The sequence below is a fragment of the Maylandia zebra genome, linkage group LG14, assembly GCF_041146795.1.
Source record: "Maylandia zebra isolate NMK-2024a linkage group LG14, Mzebra_GT3a, whole genome shotgun sequence".
In the NCBI taxonomy this organism is placed as follows: Eukaryota; Metazoa; Chordata; class Actinopteri; order Cichliformes; family Cichlidae; genus Maylandia; species Maylandia zebra.
In genome coordinates, this window is record NC_135180.1 from 25,333,052 (window position 1) to 25,360,876 (window position 27,825).

The 27,825-nt window shown below is 40.7% G+C and overlaps 1 protein-coding gene across 1 annotated transcript; it reads left to right on the forward strand.

Annotated features, from left to right (window-relative positions):
- Positions 1-2,109: 2,109 nt before the first annotated feature.
- LOC101464946 (rho guanine nucleotide exchange factor 26) lies at positions 2,110-27,770 on the forward strand. The gene is made up of 15 exons (XM_012917146.5): positions 2,110-2,371; positions 2,804-4,325; positions 5,137-5,188; positions 5,267-5,409; positions 7,319-7,375; positions 7,579-7,739; positions 11,069-11,221; positions 11,363-11,492; positions 12,007-12,081; positions 12,378-12,467; positions 13,942-14,093; positions 18,574-18,783; positions 25,097-25,167; positions 25,355-25,459; positions 25,792-27,770. Exons 2-15 carry the CDS (start codon positions 2,880-2,882, stop codon positions 25,932-25,934), a joined length of 2,988 nt encoding a protein of 995 aa, XP_012772600.1. The 5' UTR covers positions 2,110-2,371; positions 2,804-2,879; the 3' UTR covers positions 25,935-27,770.
- Positions 27,771-27,825: the final 55 nt, after the last annotated feature.

Sequence of the window (27,825 nt, forward strand, 5' to 3'; positions counted from 1 at the left end):
CTTTTTATTTTATACAGCTGACTCCCATCACCAATTGAAGGTATTTAAGCCCAGAGAAAGGTGAGCTCTGGGCCAGAGTGCCATTTGAGCTGTTGCAGCTAGTGAGCTGTATTTTGTGATTGTATGCTCCTGCTTGGTGGGGAGGAGTGTGTTTGGTTACTAACCCTTTTCTGACTTACTTCTCAGTTTACCGACCGACGTTTGAGTTTTGTTTTGTTTCTTTAAATGGGGATAGCGGCTTGTCTGTCTTTTAGTTGAGTTATTAATAGAAACTTTAATAAAACTCTTTAATTTAACCATTTTGCCTCTCTGTCTCCTTCTTGCGACCCGGACACTTTTTGTTACTTTCCCTAATCGCCTGGACCCTTTTAGGGGAACGTAACACACTTCTTTTGTTCTCCACTTGCCCAGCTTCCTCAATTTTTTAAGGGCACAGTACACACCATGCCATGGAGGGGAGGGGCAAATAAACATTTTGAAAGGTTTTGAGAAGACAGAAGATAATCTGGTAAGAAAAGAAAGAAATGAGGGCTGGCTCAAAAATGTTGCACAGCACTATATGTGTTTAAAACACGGCAGTACACAACAATACTGACAACTGGCTGTAGGAGCAAGCTTTGCAAAATTCTGTAGGAGCCATTTTTTTTTCTTTTTGTGTATTATTGTGTAGGGGACACTTTTAATCCTGAGCATGTTATTATTTCAACACCACCTTGTCAAACAGCAGCAGGCCCACTCTTACGGATGATTCACAGGTTATGGAGAAAGTGTAGACACGTGTTTTGGCGGACTGCAAGCATACAGAGTGTAGCATGTGATCAGTGCAGACTATAAATAACTTGAACTCGGTTTACACTTAATAGGTTTCCCAGTGTGTGGAATGATGGTCGACCTTCTGAAGTCTCCTCAGAGTACACTTCAGTTTTAAGAGCAGTGATGAGCAGTAAGCGCGACAATCGCGCCCCTTGTTGGTCAAACACATTAAGTACTGGCAAGCTGAATGCGCCACACATTACGCCCTAATCAGTAAGCACATAACATTTGGCATGTGCTTAGAAGATTTCGTGAGCGGTTAAACTGTGAGTCAAGTTTTTGAAGTTGAAAGTGGAGCATCTTGTTTAATGCGTTTGTATAATGAGAGAAAAAAGAGAAAACTTATTCCGCTGACAGTATTACGCAACGCAAATACTGGTTGTGATTTAACCACAACCACGGGTTGCAAAACACATTTTATTTGAGTGGGAATGAAAAACTATAAATCCTTTAGGGGGCTTTATTTACTCGGTATTTTTAGAAGGCTTAGCAAATGCCATTGCAAAACAACAAAACGGCGGGGACATTCTATGAATTCCACTGCTAGAAGAAGCTTAAAACGCCATGGGTTTATTATGGAGCAAGAATTTGGGGGTAAACACCGGTGGTTTTACAAACCGGGAGGAGGGGGTATATTTTCCCGATATTTCCAGCTGCCTCCAACAGCTTTGACAACTACCTTTGCACTCATCCGTGCTGTGCAAATGATTTCCATTGACTGTTTATCACAGATCATCACGACTGAGAAGGCCTGTTGCAGTTGCATCACAGAACACACGATGGCGCACAGCAGCAACAGGTAATGTTGTTTATATGCTTTCAGTGGCCACATTCCGTACTCCACTCTTTAGAGGTAATACGGCGCTTTAGGTATTTGGACTTGTTTTTGTTCCCTTTAACGTCACGCAACAACATCTTTTGACTGGCCCCGAATGTACTCTTAAGCTTAAAAAGCGTCAAAACTTTTCATTCGTTAATGACGTTAGACTCCTTATTTCCAAAAAGCAGCAGTTCCAAACATACAAAATAGATTCCTTTAAAAAGAGAGAGGAAAATACTGCTGTCAAACGTGTTTGCTCCTCTTTTCATATTGAGCTTGCTGAATAAAACCTTTTAAAATCTAACAACGCTTTATTATTTGATTCATATAAAGTGTTTCCTGCTACTTTACTGTCAGAATGTTTTCACGTTTACGATCAAACCGCACTGTCTGTCTTTCATGGAAGTCTCTGCTGATCCGTAGTATGAATCGTTATGAATCGCCTAGCAGGTGAATTCCTGTGAACTTGGGAGTGCCATTTTTTTTTCTTACTGTTCTTGCTCCCCTCCCTTCCCCTCCTCTCAGTCATAGAAACTCCCCAGCGCGCACAGAAGCGCTTCAGACGCGTTCAGTGCCCCGCACGGGAGTCGGTTAGTAACTTTCGTAACTCCGGTTTCACAAACCTTTTGTTGATTCCGCGCTGAAAGCACGTTAATTTGATCAGTTTCGCTAAAGAGGGCCGCCACTCGAGAGGGCAGGGAGGATGAACGGATTCTGCATTGGATCGACTGATTAAAGGTAAGTTGGAGACACTAATTAACCTGTGGAAAAAATCTTTTAAAATCTCGCTGAAAAGCTCTCAGTTACACGCCTCTTTATAGCTATACGCATTTTTGCAGACAGAAAAACACAGTTAAAAAAAGAAAATTGTGAATAAAGATTCTGAGAAGATTAAAAACAAATGTGGTCTGTAAAGGCACTGCTGCTGCTTAACATTGTTGCCCTTTTATAGTAGTTTAATTGCAACATTGTCTTGTAATTGGGGCATTTCACCTCAGTGAACATTTACAAAAGGGCTGTTTCTCTCCTCACTGGCTTGCTTATGTGTGTTCTTTAAGTTTAGCTGCCAGTATCAGCACTAAATCCCTGTTAATGATTAAACTCTGGGAATTTGGACACCACACTGAGTTCTTTGATATTGATTGGTATCTCTCTCTTGTTTGTTTTCAGGGTTTTTTTCCTCCCGACTCCGTGAGCTTGTGAGGTTGGACACGAATAGGGAAAAAGAGACGCTCGCATTTCAACCATGGATTATGGCAATGATGTAGATTTGTCCAACAATAATATCATGCCTTTGTGGAAACTCCGCACTGATAACAGTAAAAGGCCCCAGGACTCAAGCAATCCTAAACTGCGGCCCCACAGTTGCCACATAAATGGGGTCATGAAGACAAACTTCACCGAGGAGGACAACAAATGTTCCTTTACCTTGAGCCAGCCTGCTGAGAGACTTGTGGTCACACCCCAGTGTGTTGACAATAACACAGCGGTGTTAAAGCATGTTTTACATAAACCCTCAAAGAAAAACAGAGTGGTTCGAAGCATCAGCATCAGCCACTTCTCCAATGGACGCTTGTTGTCCAAATTTAGGTCTGAGGATAGCAAATCTGCTTCACTGGACAATAGGGTATATAATAGGAACTCTGATGGGGTGAAAGCGAGTAATGGGGAGATGATATGGCCTGAAAAGCATCTCTGGGATTCACAGACATGCATGTCCTGTCCGTTAAGTCAGAGTTCTCAGAAGGGCCAGATCGCATTTCAGAAGAATTCACCTTCAACAGAAAATACTCCTCTTAATGGTTCCTCACCTGTCTTTTCACCAGACACTCCTAACAACAACTACAATCAACCTGAACTGTCCTCCCTTTCATCCACATGCAGCTCATCTCCTCCAACCCATCGCATGCTCACCCCCTCCTACAGCTCCACCTCCAGCATCCCCTCCCTCAACTCCTTAACCTCCTCAGACCCCCCAACCCCTCGATCTCCATCGCCAGAAGACAGAGGGCAGGCACTGCTCAGTCAGTCCCAGTCATCCTCACCTATATCCCCACAGGACACCAGGCATACCTCTTCATCTTCTTCCATGTCCTCCACATCACCCTCACCGTCACTCTCCCCATCCATCTGTCCCTATAACGGCATTGTCCTAAGCACCCATAGCGCGGCTGCTCTCAAGATGGGCACCCAGCAGCTTATTCCCAAGGGCTTAGCATCCGATATTCGGCAAAGCAAGGCACCTTCCCCTGGGACACAAGCTCAAGGATCGGCAGGGCTGCTGGGATGGGATCATTCCAAACGTTCCTTGAAAGCCCTGAGCATGGTGGAAACTGGAAGCTACTTTTCTACAGGAGGCCACAATGAGGGGGAAGATGGTGAAAGTGAGAGTCCAGGGGCTCTTAGAAGAGGCTTGAGGAGTACATCGTACAGGAGAGCAGTTGTGAGTGGAGTAGACTCAGAAGTATCAACAGCAGATCCCAAAGGCCATCGGCTGTCCCAGCCCGTCATCAGAGGGCTAGGCAGGGATAAATTAGATTCACTAGTTAGCCCAACAAGTCCTGGCTCTATCAGTCTGCCAAGTGTTGCAACCAACAAGCCTGACAGCCCCATGACACCCAAAGATGTCAGCACCAAGAATTCAAAGCCTAGCCTTGGAACGGAAAAGACTAAAAGCAATGGGAAAAACAAGGTGAGTAAATCAGTTTCAAAGAAGAGAGTGGGTTCAAATTGTACGTGTTAAGAAATCGCACATATTTAACACATTTGTCATTCACTTATAGGGGAGTAGGAGAAATTTTAATATTCGAATCAATGTCTTAATATCTAGAAATTAATTTTAACCGTGTTGTTTTTTCAGAAAACAGTTGAAAAAACATGAAGTTCATATATAATATAATTAATAGAATGAATTATTGTGTATTTTAGTATATTCAGGTGACTTCAGAGAACAAGCTGTAGAGAAGTGCCATAAGTGATCAATTTTAGAAAAGCAAGCCTTTAGCAAATGATATTTGTCAATGAATACTGTGTGAACTTTTGGCATTACTTTCCCCCCCGTTCTGCAGCACATTAAGATTTCTCAACTCGGCAACAATCCCTCTGATGGTTTTATATTTAATTGTGCACAAAGATTGCTTCATGGTGGACTTTTGTTATCTGGGGGAAGGGGGAGGGGTAAAGCTCAAATTGGAAAATTACAACACAACCAGTAAAAGTACAGTGGAACAAGCTTGGTGGCAACAGCCGCAGAGGTTAGAACAAGGCCTTACAAAGAAACGATTAATGTGGTTGATGGAAGACATGACGCAACGTGACACATACACTTAAACACACTGAGGCTCTGTAATTAGACAGGGGTCACTGGAGGAGGCAACTTGCAAAAGGGTACGGACAGGTAGTGAACAGGTGAAACAAGTTTCTTTCTTTAATGGTTTGCATGTGTCCCTACTTGGTTTTTCAGAGTTCATTAAACTCATTATGCTGTTTTTTGTCTGTTTCAGAGTCCAGATAAGAAGAAGGTTTTGACCAGTCAGCTGACTTTTGACAGCGAGGGTGAGAAATTCTGTTTGCGTTTCTGTGTTATATTTTTGCTATAAAAGATCAGAATAAAAAAAACCTGTGATTTTGCAGAGGAAGAGCTTTACCAGAACTACAAGGAGAATGCATTACATAATGACTCAGATGAGGATCCCGATTCCAGGGAACCCAAACCCGATAACAACATTGTAGTGCAGTACAGGCCCATACGTACCTCCTGGAGCCAGCTTAGTGTGGTAAGACATAACACACACAGGCACAATAGTAGTCTCTGTTCTTCCTCTTATATTTTAAATCCTTTCTGGATCTTAGAGTGTGGTTGTGTAGTTTTGGAATGCTAGTGCTCCAAAGAATGCTGTCATATCCAGTTTGGCCACCATCTGTACCCATCCTCCCACTGTTTTCTGCTTTCCTTTGCCCCTCACTTTGTTTATCAGGGAGTACAGGAGCAGTTTGTCAAGGGCTTGTGCAGGCTGGGAGTCAGACAGTCAGCCAGGCCTACAGGAAGTCTTGGAAGCACTTCTGGGATTAATGCCAATGTGTTGGCAAACTCTGTACGCTCGTCAGACTGCAAATATGCCTAAAATGTTGCCTCCGGGGAGAGTTGTGGTGGCTTTGCATTACATAATGTAGTTAGTGATTGGAATTGAGCAGCAGAGGAATATAAGGGGAATTGGCTAATTTAGCTTTCTACTAATGCAGCCCCATCTGTTTGTTTACTGGTAGAAGATGGAACGTGTGGGAGCAAAAGCAGGCCATAGCCCAGATTGAGGAATTGAGGATTGTACTGTCTGCACATGGTCTATAATAAGTAGGAGATTGGACTGAAGGCTGAAAACATTGTAGAGAGACTTTTTGTTTTGTTTATATTTATGTCAGCCAGACACTAAAGTGAACTGGGCACAGACTGCCCAGGATTCTGGCAAAGTAAGCGTTCTTTCTATCACAGCTGCTTTACAGCTGTTCGTCTTTGTGAATGCGTTAGAGCCTTCAGCCTGTGATCTAGTTCTGAAGAATTTTCTTCACCCTACAGATTCAGGAATACTTGTGTGATTGGTCACTGTCCTGGTGTGACGGGAATTTTTTTTTTTTCCAGTGGAGCCGAGAACCGAATGTACAAGTTGTCATCTTGTGACTCTTGCTTAATCCTGAATCTGAGCAGCTCCACCCTTCTACTATCAGTGTCTCATCTTTTGGATGAAATGTCACATCCCAGAATTATCATGGTTCTAAGAATTACCATTCACGCTTTCAGAAGGTGCGGCTGTTTTGGAGCTAACTTGCGCAATTGTTTCTAAATTACCTGAAGGCAACCTGATCAAGTGGAAAAAAGGAATAAATAGTTGCCATTTTATAATGACACCTGATTAATTATGCTCAATTTCAACCAGAGAAGGACGATGCTCAATTGGATAAAACCTCTTTGCTCATACAGAGCAATTCAAAAATGGGCTGCCAGGAAAGTAGGAGCAATATCTAGTAACACTGATGGCTGTATGTGTGAAAGAAATCAAATAGTGTGTGTTTGACCTGCTTCAGGTTTATTTGTTCTCAGTGTTTGGAGAGCTGCGGGGCAGATACTCCTGCAGGAGTATCTCTTCCTTATTGCTTTGCACAAAAATGGGTTGAGGAGCTAGTGCAAGTAAGGGAAACTATCTTCAGGATTTTTCATTACTTACATGTATCGGTAAAGTATAATGTGGTTGAGCCCCAGGTCATATTGATTAAATCTGGTGTAACGAAAGAAGGTGTTTATTACTCAGCCTCATATTCAGTTTGACAAAGCCACAGGCTGATTAATTCAATAGCACTCCGCACCCAGTCCCTTTCAAAACGTTGCTTTGTTTCATTCTCATTCAAACATCTTTCGACCAAAGCTCTCCAGCCACATACCAATGCAGTTTCCTTTCAGCTATATTCCACTTTCAAAATGAGCAGAAGTGGTTCCTGTTTAATCTTAGTGTTTGGATCCAACAAATTTCTATACTCCTGTAGTGTTTCTTGCAAAGACTGCCTTTCTTTGTGCTTCTTAGATATGAAAAAAAAAAAAGCCACAGCCTACACCTGTGCTCTGATTGCATGTAGTTAAACAAGTGTCTATCAAAAATGATGCAAGAAATGTTTCTGACTTATTGTTCTGTTTAGGTTAAGAAAAGTGGCCTGTGTGAGCAGATAAGTCAAGAAGAACGCAAAAGACAAGAGGTACGAGTCGTTCTTTCTAGCTCATTTTAAGTTATTTTTTCCGATTCATACTTTAAGTACTTAGATGTGTAATTAGTTTAAACGCATACCTCATGTGATTGAAACCCAGGGTCATCGTTACCAGGACCTAGTAGGATGACAGAATCCCATATATCTGACTTTTATGTTTCCTCTCGGTTGATGTGTCTCTTGCTCCTCCTTAGGCCATTTTTGAGGTGATCTCGTCGGAGCACTCCTATCTCCACAGTCTCGAGATCCTGATCCGCATGTTCAAGGATTCTCCAGAGCTCAGGGAGACCATGACCAAGACTGAACACCATCACCTGTTCTCCAATATCACTGATGTCTGTGAGGCTAGCAAAAAGTGAGTGTTGCTGTTTTGTAAGTACATTTGTTATCAGATGAGCACCTTTATTCGTCTTCATATTTGGTAGTCATGCTGTTGGTTTAAAGAATTTGTTGGTTTAGAGCAGGCGTATCAAACATAAGACACAGGGGCCAGAATTGGCCTGGGAAAGACTTCTGTCCGGCCCACTGAATGGCTTTGGAAAAGTGAAGGAGGACATAGATTTTAGACTTTAAGTTGTTTTACAGCTTGGCCTACTGATAAAGACCCCCCCATCCCCCCCCCCCCCCCCCCCCCCCCCCAATAGTAATTTGTACTACACTAAAGTAATTTATTAGTAGATAAACAATTAAATACCATAAAAGTTCCAGTTTTTTCACTTCTATCTACTATAGAATATGTATATTTTTCTACTACTACTTGCTTGCTCATAGGGCGTCATATGAGTGTTGGGTTTTCTCTGAATCTATTATTGTACGATCTACCTTACAATATAAAGCGCCTTGAGGCGACTGTTGTTGTGATTTGGCACTGTATAAATAAAATTGAATTGAACTGAATTATTATTGGTCCACAGTAAAATAAATAAATAATAAACAAAAGTACATTTTTTTTATGAATTCACAAAAATCTTCAGTTTTGTGATTACAGGTGAGCTATCAGAAGTTTCTCTGTAATTTTACATTTATTTATTCTTGCTGACAGATTTCTTTCATTTAGTACAGCAGCATTTCTTTATCATGTTAAAAAAAAACTGAGACTTATTCATGCAATTGCACTTGCTTTTCCTGAAAGATTTTCAATGTGTTGTTAAATGTTTTTACATTTATACAAAGGGGAGTTTCACTGGTCCGGCCCCCTTAAGATCAAAGTAGGCTGCATGTGGCCCACGATTTAAAGAGTTTGGCATCACTGATTTAGGGGAATTGGTTGGTTGTTTAATTTTTAGGCTTCAGGTGTCTTTCATCACCTTGGTTTTGCTTAATTAGCTGGATAATTTGGCATGCTTAACTATCCAGTGTATGCTAATACAGACTTTCAGCTACTCTCCTCCCTTCAGTAAGGGTTGTTTTCATTGTCAAAGGATTTGTGTTTACGCTGCGCTGAGCTCTTTTCTGGATGCGAGTGTAAGTGAAGTCGCATGCTGATTGACGAAAAGCAGACATGGAGAAGAAGCAAGGGGCAAATTGAGTGAAACGACAAGGAACAAAGAAGTCTTCCTCATAATTATGGTTGCATTGTTAAAGTGAACATTCCTCACTGATTGAAAGCACTGAAACAGGCAGCATGTCTGGGTTTTTTTTATGCGTCTATGAAAAATTGCTGCTATGGATCCTCTGAGGCTACCTGTCCATCATGACTTTATAGTTCACTGTTTAATAACATTCCTGGCCACGTAGCATGACCTTCCAAAAATCGTATAAAGTGATGGAAACAATCATGCATGAGAGGCCATGAAAGCTGAGACTGATGAAAACTGTGATGGCTCAGCAATTACTCTGGTGGATCCGACTCCATTATTTCTACGAATGATTGGCAGAGCAGTTTCTGGCCGCCAGTTGCTCTTCCTCGAGTTTATCTCCGAGGCCACTTTTAGATATGACATCATTTCTTAGACGCTTTCCATGATATCAATATGACAAAGGTTGAACGTTCAGCTGCAATTCAGCCTGTTAATATTATCACATCAGTGTTTCTATATGATGGTAAAATTCTCTCAAATCACTGTTCACTTTTAGTGCAGTCCTGTTTCTTCCTTCACCTGTTTTAGAAACATGTGATTTCACTTTGGTTAAGACCACAATTAGCACAAGATGTACAATACTTTTAAGTAAATCACTTCAAAATCAAGAGTATTTTGAATATGATAATCCTGATGTTTAATTTTCAAGTTTGACTCTTTAATCAGATTTGCATTAAAATCTCAGATTAAAAAAAATCTGAGCATGAAATGAGATTATGCTGTCATTTTCCAGTCTCCTAGGGCGCTTGTTGGTTTGGGGCTAAAATGCAAAAACAACCAAATTATCTTAATACTGCTCAGTGAGATGTGTGTGTGCACATATGCATAGAAACTACCAGTTATTCATGACATTTGATGAAGATTACAACTTTACATGAAAGATTTCACCCCTGGTATATAGTACACATATACCTGGTGCATCTCCAGTACGCATACGTCCTCCTCAATATTTTTACATCATACTAATATGTTTGAATTTCTTGAGAATCATCTTACACACAGGCCAGACACAGTAATGAGAAACTACCCTTGATACTTGGGAAGGCAGATCTTAAGATACACAGAGCCCTGTAGCACTGGTTAAACCAGATGCTTTACTAGGAACAGCTTTGAGGTTATTATCTTAAAACATACCTGAATATCAATCTATTTTCAGCCTTCTGTGTAGTCTGTGTGTGATAGCAAGTAGGAGGGCTGTTGTGTATTTTATATGCAGATGTGTTACTGATTATATTTGACTTGTGTTCTCGGGCTATTACATGCTTTAGTCCCACCACATTTCATAAATCGGACTGTATTCCTAATGCAGCATCTGTGACGCAGTGTATAAAATGAGGAATTCTTCTGCACTTGGAGGTAGACCAGATTTCATTTCACTTGACTTCACTCATGATCCTCGATTAGAGGTCTAAGTTTGAATAATTAAATTATTTTACACTGTTGATTTGACTCATTTACCGTGACCTCGATCCTCCTGAGGACATCCATCAGGAGATGCTTTGCCTCAGAATGAACAGCTTTGACCTGTAAATGTCCCAAATACATCGTTTAGGATGTGAATTAGCATGTGTTTCTTTCTTTTTTGTTATCTCGTGTGCACATGCCTTCATCAAAAGGTTAAGCGTACTGGGTCAGGCATGGGCACAAGGCTACATAGCCACAAAAAGTTTTTTTTTTCCATAGATAGTCACTGTGTGTGTATGTGGAGTAGGTATGGGGGGTCTGGTTAAAGGCTCTAGAGGTGCTTCTGCAGATGAGCAGGAACCTGTTCCAGCTTGGTCAAGGTCCACATCCTGTGTCTGTGCAAGTTTCCTGTTTATCACCTTAGTTGGACATGTGGCATGCCTTTTGAAATGGCCATCTGCTGCTGCTCAGGAAGAGGAAAAGCCTCTGTGTTATGGCTAATGGCTTGCTATGTCTATTTTAAGTGGTGGAGAGTTCCTCTTTTGTCATCTTATGGTGACTTTAGAAGTAAGTTGTTGGCAGCTCTCCTTGTCTACCGGACGTTGTCATTTTACTATTCTATATTATTCCTCAGTAGGGAATGACTCAAGTTAGTGAGTCACACTAACCTTTATTCTTTCACTTCCACTTTGGTGTCTAGGTTTTTCAAGGAACTGGAGAAAAAACATGAACAGAATATAGTGATCGATGACATCACTGACATCGTTTGCAAGCATTCCCAGTCTAGCTTTGATCCATATATTACATACTGTTCCAATGAGGTCTACCAACAGAGGACCCTGCAGAGGCTGGTGTGAGTGACCGAGCAATCACACACATATACGCTCTTATCTTATCATTCGTGGATTTGATCCAACATGGCTGTTCCACTTTTGCCTCGACCAAGTTCACTTTTTTCACCCAGTGCTGCATCTGCCTCCTTATTCCCATACAGCTCCAAGAATCCAACATTTAAGGAGGTGCTGACCAGGATAGAGGGCCACCCTGACTGCAGGAACCTCCCCATGATCTCCTTCCTTATCCTGCCCATGCAGAGGATCACTCGCCTTCCCTTGCTCATGGATGTAAGTGCACTGAAAACATACAGCAGGGCTAGCTTAGGAATTACAAGACTGCCTCTTGCACAACAGTTTGTTTATCTGTGTTGCCCTTGTTAAGTCAACACATGGTTTGTTCTAGTGTTAAAGATCTTTCTTTGACCTTACATAATTCTTTAATAATCTTAACTGATTTGTAATGTTTTTCTTCTTCTTCACTTTCATGCTTACTTTGGCAGAGCATTATTCCATTTTTGCTTTGCTTCCCTTTCTTCCTTTCGCTTGTTCTGCTTTTATCCCCCTCTTCTCTTCCTTCCGTCATTGTCTCCTTAGGGACCTCTTGGGTTTATGCTTTTACATTTGGAGGGTTTGGATCCTGAGAAAGTTTGGTTTCCATTCATTTCTTCCCACAGCTTCAATATGTGATCAGGCTGCTGAGAGTGACGTGCATGAGTCCAGTGAGCTGTTGTGGGTTGTTGTGAACTAATGACTTTAATGTGTGTTTTTAATTATACAACCTGTGTGAATCCATGTTTTACAGACAATTTGTCAGAAGACAGCCAAAGACTCACCGCAATATGAAGCTTGTAAGAAGGCTTTACAAGCAGTTAGCAAGGTGAGGGCACTGTTAAACAAAAGTTCAATGTTAATGGCTTGCACCTTTGTTAAATTATTTAACAAAATTATTATTGACGTACGGTTATTATTTAGACAATTAGTTTGTAAAACTAGAGTAACAGTTCCTGTTCTGTTGTATCACTGTGAGCCACAACAGGAAATGATTAATTACTATGCAAAAAAAGCTAATCTAGCTTTCTTGTACTCTTAATTTTGATATGTGGATATGAAATGACAAGCAGAGTGCCTGCATGTTGACGTTTTTACACATTTTATGTGTGTGTGCATTAATAGGTGGTTAGAAAGTGCAATGAAGGAGCTCGGACGATGGAGAGAACAGAAATGATGTACACCATCAACTCTCAACTGGAGTTCAAGATTAAGGTATGTGGGTTTTTTCAGTTTTTTGGCAAGCAAAAATATTTTTGATTAACAAATGACAATAATAGAATAGCCCTTTATTGTCATTGTACGTGTACAACAGGTTTGTTCATCACATAGTGAATTCTGAAGTAAGTTGGATAAAAGAGAAAATAAAAGTTTAGAAAAATTATACCTTCAACTGCTGAAAGATACTTTTTTTTTTAATTGCTTCGGGCTTGGTTGCCTAGCAACAGACATATCATTCATACACTTTGTTATGAAGGCTGCTAGAGCTAGCTAGATAAGGTTGCTAGAGGAATATAAAGGGAACTGTAGTTAGATAAAAGGCAAGTAATTATCGCAGAGCTGAATGGGTCGGGGATGGTTATTGAGCCGTGGCAGAGTGGAGGACGGACCCGTGGACAACTGGATGAGTTGCTGGCTGTGAAAAGCATTACGGCAACTTTAGCTGAACGGAGCAGAGTACAGAGTGTGGAGAACTAATCCAAGTAAGCGAACGGTGAAATCTGCAGCAGACCAGCTGAGTCAAATGGGTTTCAGGTGTGAGGAGGTAAAGGGATGCACACTGTGGAAAAATTTGAGAAAAATTTACAACTTACTTTCTTCAAGAAATTCCTACTGCTATTGTTGCAGCATGGGGTCAAAATGACCCTCCCTAGTAGTTCTAGGGTTAAACAGATACTGGTGATGGATGTGTATGCACCGATATCACTAGAGTTCAAAGGCAGTTAGGGAACGGCAACCCTCTGGAAAGACTCCCATGACATTATCTGCTCCTATGTTCTCCACCACATTCAAGAAAACCTGGCTGACTAACCACAAGACTAACTGGTCAATGATAACACATCTCACTGAGGCTTTCCTGTTATGGGAGACTGCAGGGAAATAACATGAGGAAAGAGCTAGTCTGTCACCCTTAACTGTAACAGTGTGCTTGTCCCAGTTAGGCTTCATTAACATAACATGTGTTTTGATGGCGTGACAAAGTGGAGTTTCTAGAGAAAATTCGTGCAGGCTTGTGAAAAACATACAAACTCCACACAGAACAGCTCTGCCTGGGTTTGACTCATGTACCTCTCACTGTGAGGTGGTAGTGTTAACCCACCATGTTTTTGTATAGAGTTGTATGCTAAGTGTATCACAGTCAGTTTTAATGCTAATAGGCCACATCTGCTGATCATATTTAGCAAGTGGTGCATGCTAACACGTATGTACACGTATCTGTCAAAAAGAAGAACTCACCCCTGTATTGTCATGAGTATCGACAGTAAACACGGGGTTTGGTAGGTTTAAGTGTGCGTAAGCCATGTGGGAAATTGCTGTTGGCACATTTGGAGCGCACGGATGCCTAGTGAACCGTTTTTCATTCTCCAGCTGTTCATCCCCAACATTACAGACATTTTAAAATTTCTTTGATTAATTAGATTCACCATCTTCCCCTGTTCACCATATTTTCTTTCTTATGCTCCTCTAGCCTTTCCCCCTGGTCTCATCCTCCAGGTGGATGGTAAAAAGAGGGGAACTGACTGCATTTGTGGACAACAACATCTTTTACAAGCGAACATCACGGCAGCAGGTCTATTTCTTCCTCTTCAATGACGTCCTCATTGTCACCAGGAAGAAAAGGTGAGTCTCGTCGAAGTTGTAGAGAACTGCCAGGCCATGCATGGGAGGGTCTGCATCTGATTTACTTGGTGTGAGTTTGAGCTTGGTCTGCTGGCTCTGCTCATAATTCACATGTCGTGGCATGTTGAGTGTGAAAGTTTAACCGTAAGTCTTCAGGTTTTCACTGCGTGTGAGCACTGTATGTGACCGAGATCCTGAGTGCAGGGTGTGTAGATTTGTCTTCTCTGTCGTCATGTTTGAACTCGTCCTGGGAAATGAGCCTGTTTAAAAAAACAAAACAAAGCAAAACAATATTTCTGTGCAAACCGAAAGCAAACCACGAGAAGTGTTGGTAGCAGGGTTTAGAGACCGTTAAAGGAGTTTGATGCCACCGCAGATGTAGACTGCACTTCCACCCTGGCAACATTATCACGTGTGTTTTTAGGTAGATCAGGTGCAGATACCTGAACCTGTTGCTATTTGGCACTATGAGAGGTTTTTTGGCTCTTGACATGTCTTGTTGCCATGAATCACCTGGAGCTGTGAAACCTGCTCTATTGTCAGACCCGTCAGTGAGTCTGCTTTCCTCTTCCCCTATTTCCTCTAGTTTTAGGCAATACCATGGAGAAAAGAAAAGAAAAAGAAAAGCTATAAAGAGGACATCCTTGATATGACTTTCATTTGTGTGTGCATGCGTGCGCCTGCTTGTCTGTTTTTGCCAAAACAAAAATTCCCGGCCATCTCCTTAGTGTCTGGAAGTAATAATCCCGCCACTCGCAGACTAAGAATTCCTCAGAACTGTATAAAAGAAAAGAAACGTTCCATATGATATTTTTCTGGGAATCTGATCTGCCACGGCAGACTCCAGCAGTGTGTGGTGTCAAGCCTGTGTTTGGAAGACGGATTCGGGAAAAGGGAGGGCTCCGGAATCATAGTGTGTATTTATGTGTGTGCGTACGTTTGGATGGGGGAAGCTGTTATAATATTGGTTTGTACTGTGGAGAGCGCTGAAGTCCAGCTGTGGCACGCTACTCTGCTGCACTCCATCTGCAGTAATCCAAACAAAAGCTCACCAGGGGCACACAAGGCTATCCAGGCACTCCTAGATCACAAGCGCTTGTAGGTATAATGGCAGAATGGCCTTTTCTGTTGAAATTAAGACTTATAGTTTGAGTGGTATATTTTGCAAGTTCAGTCTTGTCTCACTTTAACATTTTTAGGATTCTGTCAAAACCACAAGAAAGGGGTGAAAAGGTCAGAGCCAAAGCACTTACTTACACAGTAGGCTAGAGAAAGCATAGGCATGAGCTTAGAGCCATTTGAGAGTGTATATATAACCCTGTGCTATCTGAAGAAAGAAAGGCTAAATCTGTTTGCCTGTCATTTGACTCCATGTATTCAAAAGTAACTAAGCTGTTTGTAAGTTTTTAGTATGCTGTGTGCTTACCGATGTTCACTATTATTTTTATAATCATCTTAGATTTGTACAGTTCCACACATAAAACATGATATCTGAAAAAAGTTAGTTGTTTTTGTACATCACCCACTGCTAAATCTGTAATGGAGAGGACAATATAGCCATTAAGAAGAGACGAGACAATCTTCTTGTTTTATTGACTTTAAACTATGGACCATCCCTTTGTCAGGCTGGGCCTTGTGTCATGCACTGGTAAAGTGTTGCTCTGCTGGACTCTGGCTCGCAGGAACACTTACATAACACTCCAGCTGGCTTCGTTCTCATCCCCCCCATGTTCCTGTGTAAATGCTGGGCATCATCTAAACATTAATTCATGTTGAGATTTCCATCTATTCTTTTTATTTTTGCTTTTTTTCTCTCATTCTTTTCCTCTTGATCTTATGGTTTGTTTGTGTTTTTTGCTGTATGTGCCTGTGTCTAGTCTATTCTCCTTTTTTTTTGGGTCATAGGCTCAGCTTTCAGCATTATACTCTTATTTTGTGTGTGGGCACGTATCCATTTACATGGAGTTCTATCTCAACATGTCTTTAAAGGTTTATATTAGTTTTGCTTGTTTCTTGAACTGTTTGTTCTTTATTAAAGCTGTGATAATGAATTTTTCCTGCTACTAGAAGGGTGTGTGTGTGTGTGGGTGTGTGTGTGTGTGTGTGTGGGTGTCCAGGAAAAGGAAAGCCACAACTTGGGTTTTCTTTATAAAATTGTTTAAGAATTTAACGTTTCTCTCCCACATGTTGACAAAGCATATCACGGCGATTCCCCACCTCAATTCATCTGCCATTTGGCAATGATCTGACACACATGCAAAAAAACTCAAACCTCAAGCATGCAGTTTCCCCACCCATCGCATTCCCAGTGTCATGATGTCAATGGCATTCCAGGCATTTCACCTGTAGGTCAGTCAGGAGCCAAAAAGCTAATGATGTTAATGGCGTGTTTGATGTTTTATCTTGTTAACGCTTCATTTTTGTGTGTTTGAAGAGATTCAAATTCCAAACACTATTTTAGTATCTCTAATTGCAATTAATGGTCACATTTGAAGATTATCTTAGATTGTTTTAGGTGATTAAATTCATCGATTTAATTTTTCAGCCAAAAAAAAAGATAAAGTGAAATGCAGCTTGTTTGTCAGCTGAGTGGAATTCAAAGGCTTTACCCTTACATACGAAAAAAAAATCTGTGTAGGAATTGAAAGACGTTTGTTATTTCCGTTATCCATTCTGCCCATAGGCATGCCCAGATCACGTTACAAGTTACAGACAGCTGGGAACAAATGTTTGGTGGGCCTTTATCAGCTTGTTTTGATGCTCAATTTTTTTTTCTTTAAAAATTACACACATACAGGAATGTGTTCATACACGTACACAGAATAGCTCTAAATGGAGAGCACCAGACCTTCTTGAGAAATAACTGTCACAATATAGCTTTACGATAAAGGGTTCAAAATATCTTATAATAACTGGAAAATTTGCTGAAGCATGCACGCACACACAAACACACACAGACACACCTCTGTTGCCTCCATCCTGTCACTCTTTGTCTGTCCCTCTAGGGTTCTCTTCCTTTTCCTACTTTTCTCTTATCAGTAACACTTTCCTGCTTCTATTTGTTGCATTTGCTCATATCCCCATTCCTGGATAAGTGTTGAAATGACAATTAATGTGCATGTCGAGGTCAGAGAGCTCAGGAAAAGCATTTTTTTTTAGATAAATAGAGTATATAATATAATATAATATAATAATGCAGGCAAAGCAGAAATATTCACATAATTCATGTTCCTTCAGTCGTGAAGGGCAGCAGGCCTGTCACTGTCAACAGTGGCAGTCTGACTTCCTCAAATATAATCTCCATTCCTCAATGAGCATAGGAGATAACAGAGGTTAAAACTGACATTACATAGTTAAAAATAGGTTTTGGTAAAATGCACATTTTGAATCTGGAACGATAAATGGACTGTTTAGGGTAACTCAACATAATGGTAGATGATTATCCTGCTTTTGTAATCACTCGAATTATACCTCTAATGCTCAGCAGAGAACATTTTATTTTTCAATATCTGACAAGTATGAAAAATCTAACCAGTAATCATGAAAAGTTGACTTTTATTAGTTCATTTTCAGTCTTTTGTTAAGCTAAGCTAACTAACACCATTCTATAGACACGAATTGCATTCTAAATCTGCAGGAATGCAAATTTCCCTTGGGTATCATATTATTATTATTATTCCTTTAAACAACTCCTTTAAGAAGTTGTGAGAAGTGTCTAGTCACAGTTAGATTTGTGCTTGTCTTACATCTATCTTATACACAGACACACAGTGCAGTGTCTCTTAAAGCTACCTCTTCCAAGAAGTGTTACGTAGTGGGGAAAAAGGTTTTAACTTGTGGGTGATAGTTGGAGAGTAGGTGTCGGTTAAACCTTGTGAGCCTCCCAACCATGACTGGATTCTCAAAGAAGTCACAACCGTGAGTTTCAGAGTTTTGTGTGGAAAATCCATGGAGCATGCCTCTGCTGCTTGGCTTTGGCACTCACTTTACATCATGTATAAGTCAGACGTACTCACTGCTGGCATCTGTTTGAGTTTATGTAATGCACAAGCTAGCTGCTGTCCAGTAGCTTCTCGGCTTGGCTGCTGTTTCAGTCTCAGGTTGATAAAACATGAGCTGGACTTCAGCTCCTTAACACTATGAATACACACACACACACACTTTCTCTTCAGGTTCAGTGCCATGTCAGGGGTGCAGTGTTTCACAATCAGCTCCAGATGTTTCTGACCAACTGCAGCTGCTACTAGATTTTTTGAAAAAGTCGTGGGAAATGTAGGCGTAGGATATATAGACAGTTGCACATTTGGACTTTTGATTGGAACCAAATCTGAGGGATAATTGAACATTTTCTTCATTAAATACCATAGTACAGTCTTTCCCACTTCATGATTCATAGAATTGTATGGCTTGCTTTGTAAGTGATGTGGACTAAGTACACTGAATTTTCATGCAATGATCACTTTGTTGTCTTTCTTGTCAGTGAGGACAGTTACACTGTCATAGACTACGCTCTGAGGAATCAGATCAGTGTGGATTTTTGTCAACCCAGCGATTTCAACCGGTCACCGATCAGAAGCACCACCAGCATGCTGAGCTCACGGCAAGCTGGCGCCAACCACCTCTTTCGACTGAGTTTCCCTAGCAACTGCTCTGGTGACAAGGTGACCATGATCGTTGGAACAGAGTTGCTGTAAGTGCTTTTTTTTGTAACCTTTGTCCCTCTTAAATGTGCTGTTTTCGTTTCACTTGCATTTCACTTGTCACAGATTTATGAGGCATGGCGATAAGGAACTATGAGTCATTTTTGACTCTCATTAAAACACTCATGTGTATTCTATCATCATTTTGGGAAACTAGAGTAGTCGTGTGATTTCACTTTGAACCACACAATAAGGCTCAATCTCTTAAAATTTTAAGACCAGCATGTCTACTCTTCTCTGCGAGGGAGCTTGGATCAAATTTCTGCTCCCTTATCTTTTCTGTATGTGCTCCAATACACCTTTTAACTTCAAGCAAAGAAGATTCATGGTTCTTATTTTATAGTCTCTTTTTGCACCATTACAAGTCACAGGGATATTTTGTTACTTAAGGAAGAGATGGGCGCACTGTTAAATAAAGTCTGCTGTTCCATTATACAGTCGTACTGTCTGGAGTTGTACTCTGAAACAGACCGGCTGTATCAGATGATTGGGTTGGAATAAAGTCAACAAAACAATCATGTATTCTAAATAGAAGCGGCTCTCTTTATTTATAGTCTAAGGGGTTGGTTCAGAAATTTGTCGCATGTGCCACTTAAATATTTACTCACAAATACAGTCAGTGTAGCTGGAGCTTTGGATTCTGTGTCTTAGTACAACAAAAATATTTAAAGGCTGCTTGTATAACCCACACAAACAAAAGGGATCAGCTATGCACTGGGCTTCCTGCAAGGTTTATTTGTTCTTTTGAGTACTGGGAGCTGCAGCTTATGCACACATGCGCACTTCGATGAATGCACAGGCGTTTGCGCACGCATCTTGTTGCTGTGGTTTGATACTGTAAGGAGTGTTTTCATATGTACGGGGCCGGTTCCCCCTCATTCCTGTGTAGTTAGAGAACCTCCCTGTCTGTTGCCTTTACAGAAGCTGTGGTTTCTCTGTGTAGGCTGTGTATATGGCACGTCTACACTGCAAATTGCAACCTTAAAAATGTCTTTCGACTTGTACCGTTTACTGTTTATAATATTATTGCCTTGTTTTGGTGACTACAGGTGTGCAATTACATTTTATTGATAAAAATACTACATGTTTAAACCTGGATTTAGTCAGCAATAACTAAACATGGATACCTTACAGCAAGCCATCAAGTCAAGCATTCAAAAGATTAATAGTTATTTTTCAGTCCTGATGGAAGTTGGCCAGTACAGGCAAATAAGTGCGAGGGTTTAAAGTTCCAGGGTTAGATGATCTACAGAAAATGAATCTGTTTTCACACTGGATGAGTGTTTTTTGGTTATTTCTAAAGTTACAACCCCACCCTAATACCATTCTCAGCTCAGGGTAGCAGATTCTGCCGAACTGCCGACACCTCTTGCGTCAGAGGCATGCACACAAGGTGTCACTGACGTACCGGCTGTAATCTTAGAAGCAGAGCGATAACAATTCTCTCTAAAGTCCTCATTAAGAGGTTTGGGGGTTGGCAGTTGCAAGTCAAAAATTTGTCTACCAGGAGCCTGTTTCCCCACCAAACATTGGTTTAGGTTCTTAAAAGTAATTCATAATGACTGTTATCGGCAAAACATTAACCAAGCGAATTTTAAAATGACAAGTGCTTTAAGCATCCATATGTGAGAGACCGGTCTGGTTTTATTTTATTTCCTTTTGACTTTTTGCTTTCACTTTAATTTCAGTTTTTCCAGAGTAACTTTGCTTGTTTCAGTTAATTTTTTACTGTTTCAAAATGTTTAGTTTTAGCTTAGTTTCTGTTAGTTTCAGTGATAGTTTGAGCCTTTATTAATTATTGTATGGGAGGCAAATGTCTAAGAAGAGGTAATAGTGCCAAATTAAGAAAAACACATCGATCAGTTTCAGAATAAAGTTGAAATATGGAGATTAAAGTGGTCGTTTCAAGTCAAACAACTCCCAAAGCTTAAACTCTCTACAAAATGCCTCGTTTAGAGTAGTTACTGAAATCAGTGCTTCATAAACCAGTTTTAGTAACGAGGAAATAATTTCTCTTTAAGCACATAAACACAGTGTGGTGATAAGTGTAAGGACGTTGGAGATATGGTGCAGAAAGCTGCATCAAGTCAGCAGGAAAAACAACACAAATTTGGAAGTGCAAAATAAAATGGCTGGCAGTGGACAGATGCAACGATACTGAGTTTTTAATTTTTATTTTTTTATATCCTCATGGAGTCAAGAGGATATATCTTTTGAAAAGTTGGTCGACATATTTTACCAACTCCATCTACAGAAGGAGTTTTGTACGTACAGCAGCAACTGTAATGACTTTAAACTTGAAATGCTATTTTGAGAATAATCTCCAAATGAGCACAAACTTGTTAACTCGGCTCATCGTTTTGCAGACTAAACATGATGTGATTAATGAAGAAAATATTCAACAGATTATTGGGTAATAAAAACGACTGCTTCCAAAACACGACACCTCACACAGTACGTCATTAAAACAAAAGCCTTCATTTTAAATGATTTGTTTCTGCACTTTTACTAAGTGCAAAAACCTGGCAAAGTATCTGCAGTAGTATTATGTAATAGTACTATGTGTGAATGCACGGGAGGCAGATTCAGTGGACTTCCTTAAATGCACCGCCTGCTGATGCCTTGACCTACTACTCTGGCATGCATAATTGTGATCCCCCACCCAATCTGAGTGCCTCCTCTATGTAGTATAGCTTGTTGCGGAAACCCCCTAGACTCCCTTTTTGATGTATTTGGGGCCCTTGGCTCAGATGATGAGATGTGTGGGTATGTATGTGGAGGGTCAGCGCTTCACTCACTGTAGTCCTGAATGAGCTAAGAAGAGAGGAGGTGGGGGGGGCACCCTGGCAACTGTCCATTGTTACAGTGGTTTCTAGTCATTGTTGAAGTTGTTGCCTAGCAACAATCCACTGCCAAGCGGGCTTTTTCCCACGACTATCCTTCCCCCTGCCTGCAACTTAACTCTTCCCGATTCTTCCTCACCGTCCTGTCTCATCACTTCAACAGCAGCCAATGTCTTCGCTTTGTTTTGTTTTTAAATCAGTGGATAAATTCCTTTTCCTCCATTCATTCATCCCAATTTGGCGATTTAACCCAGCCTGACACACAGTGTTGTTTCATTAGCCAGCCTGTTTACGAGCTAAATGAAGCAAATAAGACAGATAAATAGATGCTGGGCCTCGGAAACTGGTGTCACAGTGGACATTAACATGACTACAGGATCTCAGAATATAAACTTAACCACTTTTATAAAAATTTTAAACACAAGTCCATAAAATATTGTTCGATAATTCTGTTCACCCGGGTGACTTGATCTTCATTTTGGTGAACAGTAATGCAGAAACTTTTTGAAAGTACTAGTTTATCTATAAGACTCGGTTAAATGACGTAAAATTGTGAAAATGTTCCATTTAAATAAAATTCTGACATTATTTGCATGACAAAAAACAGTTTTAGGTTCTCATCGAGTAGCCTGCATGCCAGTTTGTGCAGCCTGTGAATGCAATAAGAAAAGATGAAGCATCCACTATTCATTTCATACTGGATACAAAGCAGCACAGGAAGAGCCCCAAAAAGCATTTTTGTTCAGTTTAAACATTTGTTCCCTCCATCATAGCTGACTAAATGTCCTAATATTACACACAATATTATGCCGCAGTATCAAAATAAAACAACCACTATGAAAATGACATCTTCCAACATAAGTCACCATCTTTTGAGCAGATTGAATGCAAACACTAAAACAGGTCGATGTGTACATTTTTCTTTTGTGGCTCTCACTCACATGACTGACATAATGAAATATTATACAATAATTAGCAAGGTACGAGGCAGTTTCTTAAAGAGGCAGTGCAATCAAATAATTTGCATACATCGTTTACACGTATTGGATGAGGTTGGTCCCAATCATGTTTTTTAATCTTTCCAAAGTGAAAGCCTAGACATGCCGCTGCTAACTGGATAGGGTGGGGCAGGGACTTGATTTGCTTTTCCTGTCACTGTCACAAAAGTGCTAACGACAAAATGCAGGTCTGTGCATGATTTATCTGTTAATGAGTGTTAACACAAATATACAAACATTAAAAAAAACAAAAAGAAAAAACCCTTCTCTATATTCTCCATATTCCAAAGGGAAATTCCACACATTCTGACTCGAGGCAGGTCTGTTTTTGTTGAAATGAAACTGTGGAAATGGACTGTTATTGTCAGTGTGGTTATTTCTGCTTTCAGTTCATTTTTTCTCTACCTGCCGACCTTTTAAGCTGATGCCTTAGTTTAATTTGAGTATTTTGTGCAAGGTCTAAGAAGCTTACATACAACACAATGACCTCTAACCTTAGCAGCGATGTAATGCATCAGGAATTCACACAGACAGCTGGATTTGAGATGGCACAGGGACCTCAGTGTGGCTTGTTTTGCTGTCTGTGGCAGTGTTTATGATTCTCCTCTTCTCTGTCTGTGCCCTCTTCCTTTTCTTTTCTTTTCTGTGTATCCTTTTGTTTGCTGTGCTCATGTCAACGTGTCTTTCCCATGACCTTGATGCTGTGTCTCGTCGTCAGTGAATAGCTCTTCTCTATTAGTGAAACAGAGACGCTACAGAGGTCTGCAGCAAAACAGTTCTGCTTGTCAGATATGCAGCTACAACACAAAGCAGCAGAGATTATGTGACGGTCTCTACCAGAGACTGTATTCCTGTTGCACTCTGGTTTTCTTACTCTTTCTACTTTCATTTTAAGTGATAATAATGAAGAAAAAAAAAGTAGTTGCAGATTGTTCCCCTTGGTTTGGGAAATTCCCTGGCTGCGTTGCTCCGTGCTGAGATATGCCGCGTTTCAGTCTGAGAAGTAGGAATTGTACCCAAATACTGTCAGTTAAGGGTGGGAACAGGAGCGATCGGAGTAAACAAACTGACAGGAAGGAAAGAAGATGTAAAGATGAAAAGCAGTAGCGTGCTGCTGAAGTTGTCAGGGGATGGAAGATTAGAAAGTCATTTCTTCTTATCTGTAATATGTAAAGACATTTTACAATGGAAAAGGAGTGAAACAAAGTCCTCTGGATTTATGATGCTCGCCTAGAGCCTGTGCTTGTTATATTTGAACCCATAAATGAAAGTGGGTTCAAACAGGCATCTCAGCAGCTTTAGTGCGAGGTGACTTGCTGTGATTGTTTGCACACATGTATCTGTATCTGGCATGCACCTCCAGCTGTCAGAAGCAACAACTAACAGCTGTCTTTCCCCACAGAGCAGCTCGAATGAATGTAAAGAACCTGCATCTTTAGCACAGAAATGAACAAAGGCAAAACTCTGTCCTATTTTTAAAAAGGCCATCAAGTGACAAAAATGCAGGGTTGCTTTCAAGCACACCGACAGGTGATAAAGAGAGGTGATTGGTTCAACAGTTGATCGTTATGAAATGTATCCACCAAATCCAAAGGTCACACCGTGTGACAGGCATTGATATTGCAGTGTGGGTACGCCCCGTTCTTTTAATTTCACGATTTTATTAAAAGTAATTGTTATCCAATCTCTACTGACCTATATCATTGTCAAGTTAGTTGTTGACATGGCCAAGATATTTCCCCCCTGAAAAGAACCAGAACAGATTGAAATGCAGTAATGATGTCTGACTCATGGGCTTCGTCTCTTCACGTCCCGTTTGAGGCCCCTGTGAAGAGGGTCCATACAATTGTGCATTTTGTTCTCATCTGCAAGATCCAGGGCCAGCAGTGCTGAGTCACAGAGGGCCTCAGCAAACCCCCGCAGGTTCATTTCCGTAGGCTTCTTTATCTCATCCTCTCTCCCTTTCCAAATCCTTTAGAACAGGTGAAATGAGAGGTGGATTTTCATGGAACCTGATCTGTGCAACTCCGCCCACTTTTCCTCGCTGTGAAACTCAAACAAGAAAGAAAAAAAGCAAAGCAAAGCAGGGCAGTTCTTTTCTGAGAACAAGCCTTTGTGCTTGTTCCCTTCAGTTCCCTCTGACTACAAAACACACCTCTGTGCCCTCTCAATAACACGGGACAGAGGATAGCGAGGGAACACTAAGCTTCCTGTGCGGCTCACACTAGCCTGTAAAGCTGTTTGCGTGCAACTCCACCTCATTTTATTTTCTTTAAGTTGATTCTGACCGCCCTTTGTATCTATGATACAAAATCTGAACAATAAAGCATCTTCGACTGAAATTAAAGCAGCGAGGAACTCCCATAGTAGAGCAAAATTTTGAGAGTTGTGGTGTTATTAAACTTTGGGAACACTATAAAGTCCTTTAATAGTTCCTCATGTGCCATTACGTTTTCTTTCAGGAATGAGCGTGCTCGGTGGATCAGTGCTCTGAACAATAATGACAACAATAAGAAGACTCAGGACCGAACCAGTGAGTTTCCACAACACATAATTCACATGGACGCTCTGTCCTGACTTCTCTATTTAGCCTGTTGCGCCACCTTGTGGTTATGAGTTGAAACAGTTTCCTCATGCTGAGTTGGTTGAAATTAGCCTGTCAAAAGATATTTAAAGTGCCAGTGTGACTTCTCTAAAATGATTCAGATGTGCTCTTTCAGATCTCATGCAGGTGGAGATGATCAGAACTTACACCGCCAGGCAGCCAGACGAGTTGTCTCTGCAGGTGGCTGATGTGGTGCTTGTCTGGCAGACTGTAGAAGATGGTATGTCAGCTCTCTCTGCCTCCCTCATATCTTCATATATCCTCACTCATACTCTTTAATATTCCTCTCATTTTCCACCTTCCTGTTTCAACGGTTTCCTTTCATCATTTACTTTTACATACTCTCCATCTCTCTTTCAAAGTCTGCATTTACTTTTTCCACATAATGGATCTGATACCTGTTTGAAGATGTGGTTTCACATCTGTGCAAACACATGGAAGCCTTTTTCACATTAAATAACAGACAGAACCAAAAAAGAAGAGCCAGTAAAAGCATAAAGTACCACACAACACATTCTTCTGTTTTCATTTAAAGCCAGTTTCTCTTCTTAGGCTGGTACGAAGGCGAGCGGCTGCGTGATGGAGAGAGGGGATGGTTTCTAAGCGAGTGTGCTGAACCAATTACATGCCAGGCCACTATTGAACGCAACATGCAGAGAATGGACCGCCTGCAGGGCCTTGAGACTAATGTGTGACAGGACAATGAGCAGACTGCTTAACCTACATGGGGCTTTTCCCTGGCCATTAGTGAACCCTCAACACACCAGTGACCTGCCTTTTTAAGCACTGAACTCAGACGAATGAGTTCAATAACCATACCACTGACCTGTCTCCAGGGGACAACTGGACATCTATGAGAGCCTTGCGGCTGCTAGGCCCTCACAGTGGAATAAAGATGGAGCCACAATCATCAATAAATATCAGCCACACTGTCTAAGTTTCAAAGGAAAGACTAAAAACAAACACGTGGAAGACGGATTTCCCTAATAACTGATTTGTCTCTGTGCAGGTGGGACATTTTGACAGTGGGATCTGTCACACTGATTAATTCCCTAGCCTGGTTAGTAAAACTTCACACCCACAGCCAAAGTCACTGCTTTTTTAGCACCCTACCACACAGCAATAGCTGGTATGAAATTTGTAAATGCTTTTTTTTGTTGTTGTTCATTTACAAAGAATACGCTTTATAATGTGCAATTAAAATGAGAGTACAGTAATACTGTAAGAGGTAAAACAGGCTAAATTGTGTGAAACTAACAACAGCCTGGCATGCGCTCTGTTAATGAGGCTTCTCAGGCCATGTGATTGAAGCTTTGCCAGCATCTTGTTGATTGTGAAAGTGATAATAAGGAAGGAGGGTGTGATTGGCAGCTTATGTAAAGTGTGTGGGTTAATGTGGAAACTCCTGTGAGTGTTTAATCAGCCTCTGATGGCATGTGAAACTATGACAATATTTGCAACAGAATACAAAGTGGTGTACGTTGAGCTGCAAAAGAGAGACGGGCTATTTGTCTGAAGCTTAAGGCACTTTGTGTAAATAGCAGAATCCATTTTCTTTTTTTTTTCTGGATTATATTGAAAACAAAGTAAACTGTATATAATCTCCTCTCTCTTATGGGTTAAGTGCATAACAGAAGGTAGTCTGTCTACCCTCTTGTCTCCTGTTAATGCCACCATCATGAATCAATGATTCATTCATGTCACAAATATTATTAGACGCTCCATTCACTCAATGATTTTGATTGTTTGAAATATTTTACAAGCACAAATACACAAGATCGGTCTCAGACACAGGTATATGCAGCAGCCAGCTACAACTTTAAAATCATCTTGAGCTGTCTGTGGCATTCATATAGGTGTTGCTTTGACACATACTTAAACTGCCCAAAGAGTAGTTTAAGTATGTGGTATAACACAGTATTAGACAGGTGGCTTTAATGGCGTGGACTGGCACTGATATTGGGTGTACACCCTCCCACCCCTTCATATTTATTGTGTTATAGAAGGATGGTAAAATTAATTTTGTGTGCTGATGGCAAGATCGGAAGATAGAGAACAGCCCTGCTCTTAATGGTATTGCCCAGCATGAGTCATCTTTTTAGTGTTGCCCAGCTAAAGAAGAAAAATGACTTGGTCAAAGGATGAAGATAACACCATCTATCAAGCCAACTGCTCTGGACTCAGTCCAAATGACAACCATAACTGTTGAGCCACACGAACCAAGCTATGGCGGTCGGCAGTGCTGCCATGAGGAAGGACACAAGTATCCAGACTTTCAAAGAGAACAGCTTTGCATTTGCTCTCAGGGAACATTAGCTTTGGCACCACACACATAAGCAGGAGCCGGTCTTGTTTAAGTCATTTCCTCTCTTGTATCTAGTGTAAATTACCTTTGTACATGTAAATATGTAAAACGGCTTAAAATGTGTAATGTATGTTTTTGTAAATACAGATTATATTGAAGCAACTTGATTATTCAGCCTTCTATATTTTTAATCAGCAACTCCTAATAAAAGCTGAATTGCCCATCATTTAGTCTGATCAATGACTTTTTTCTTTTTCTTTTTTTTTTTTTTTTTACACATC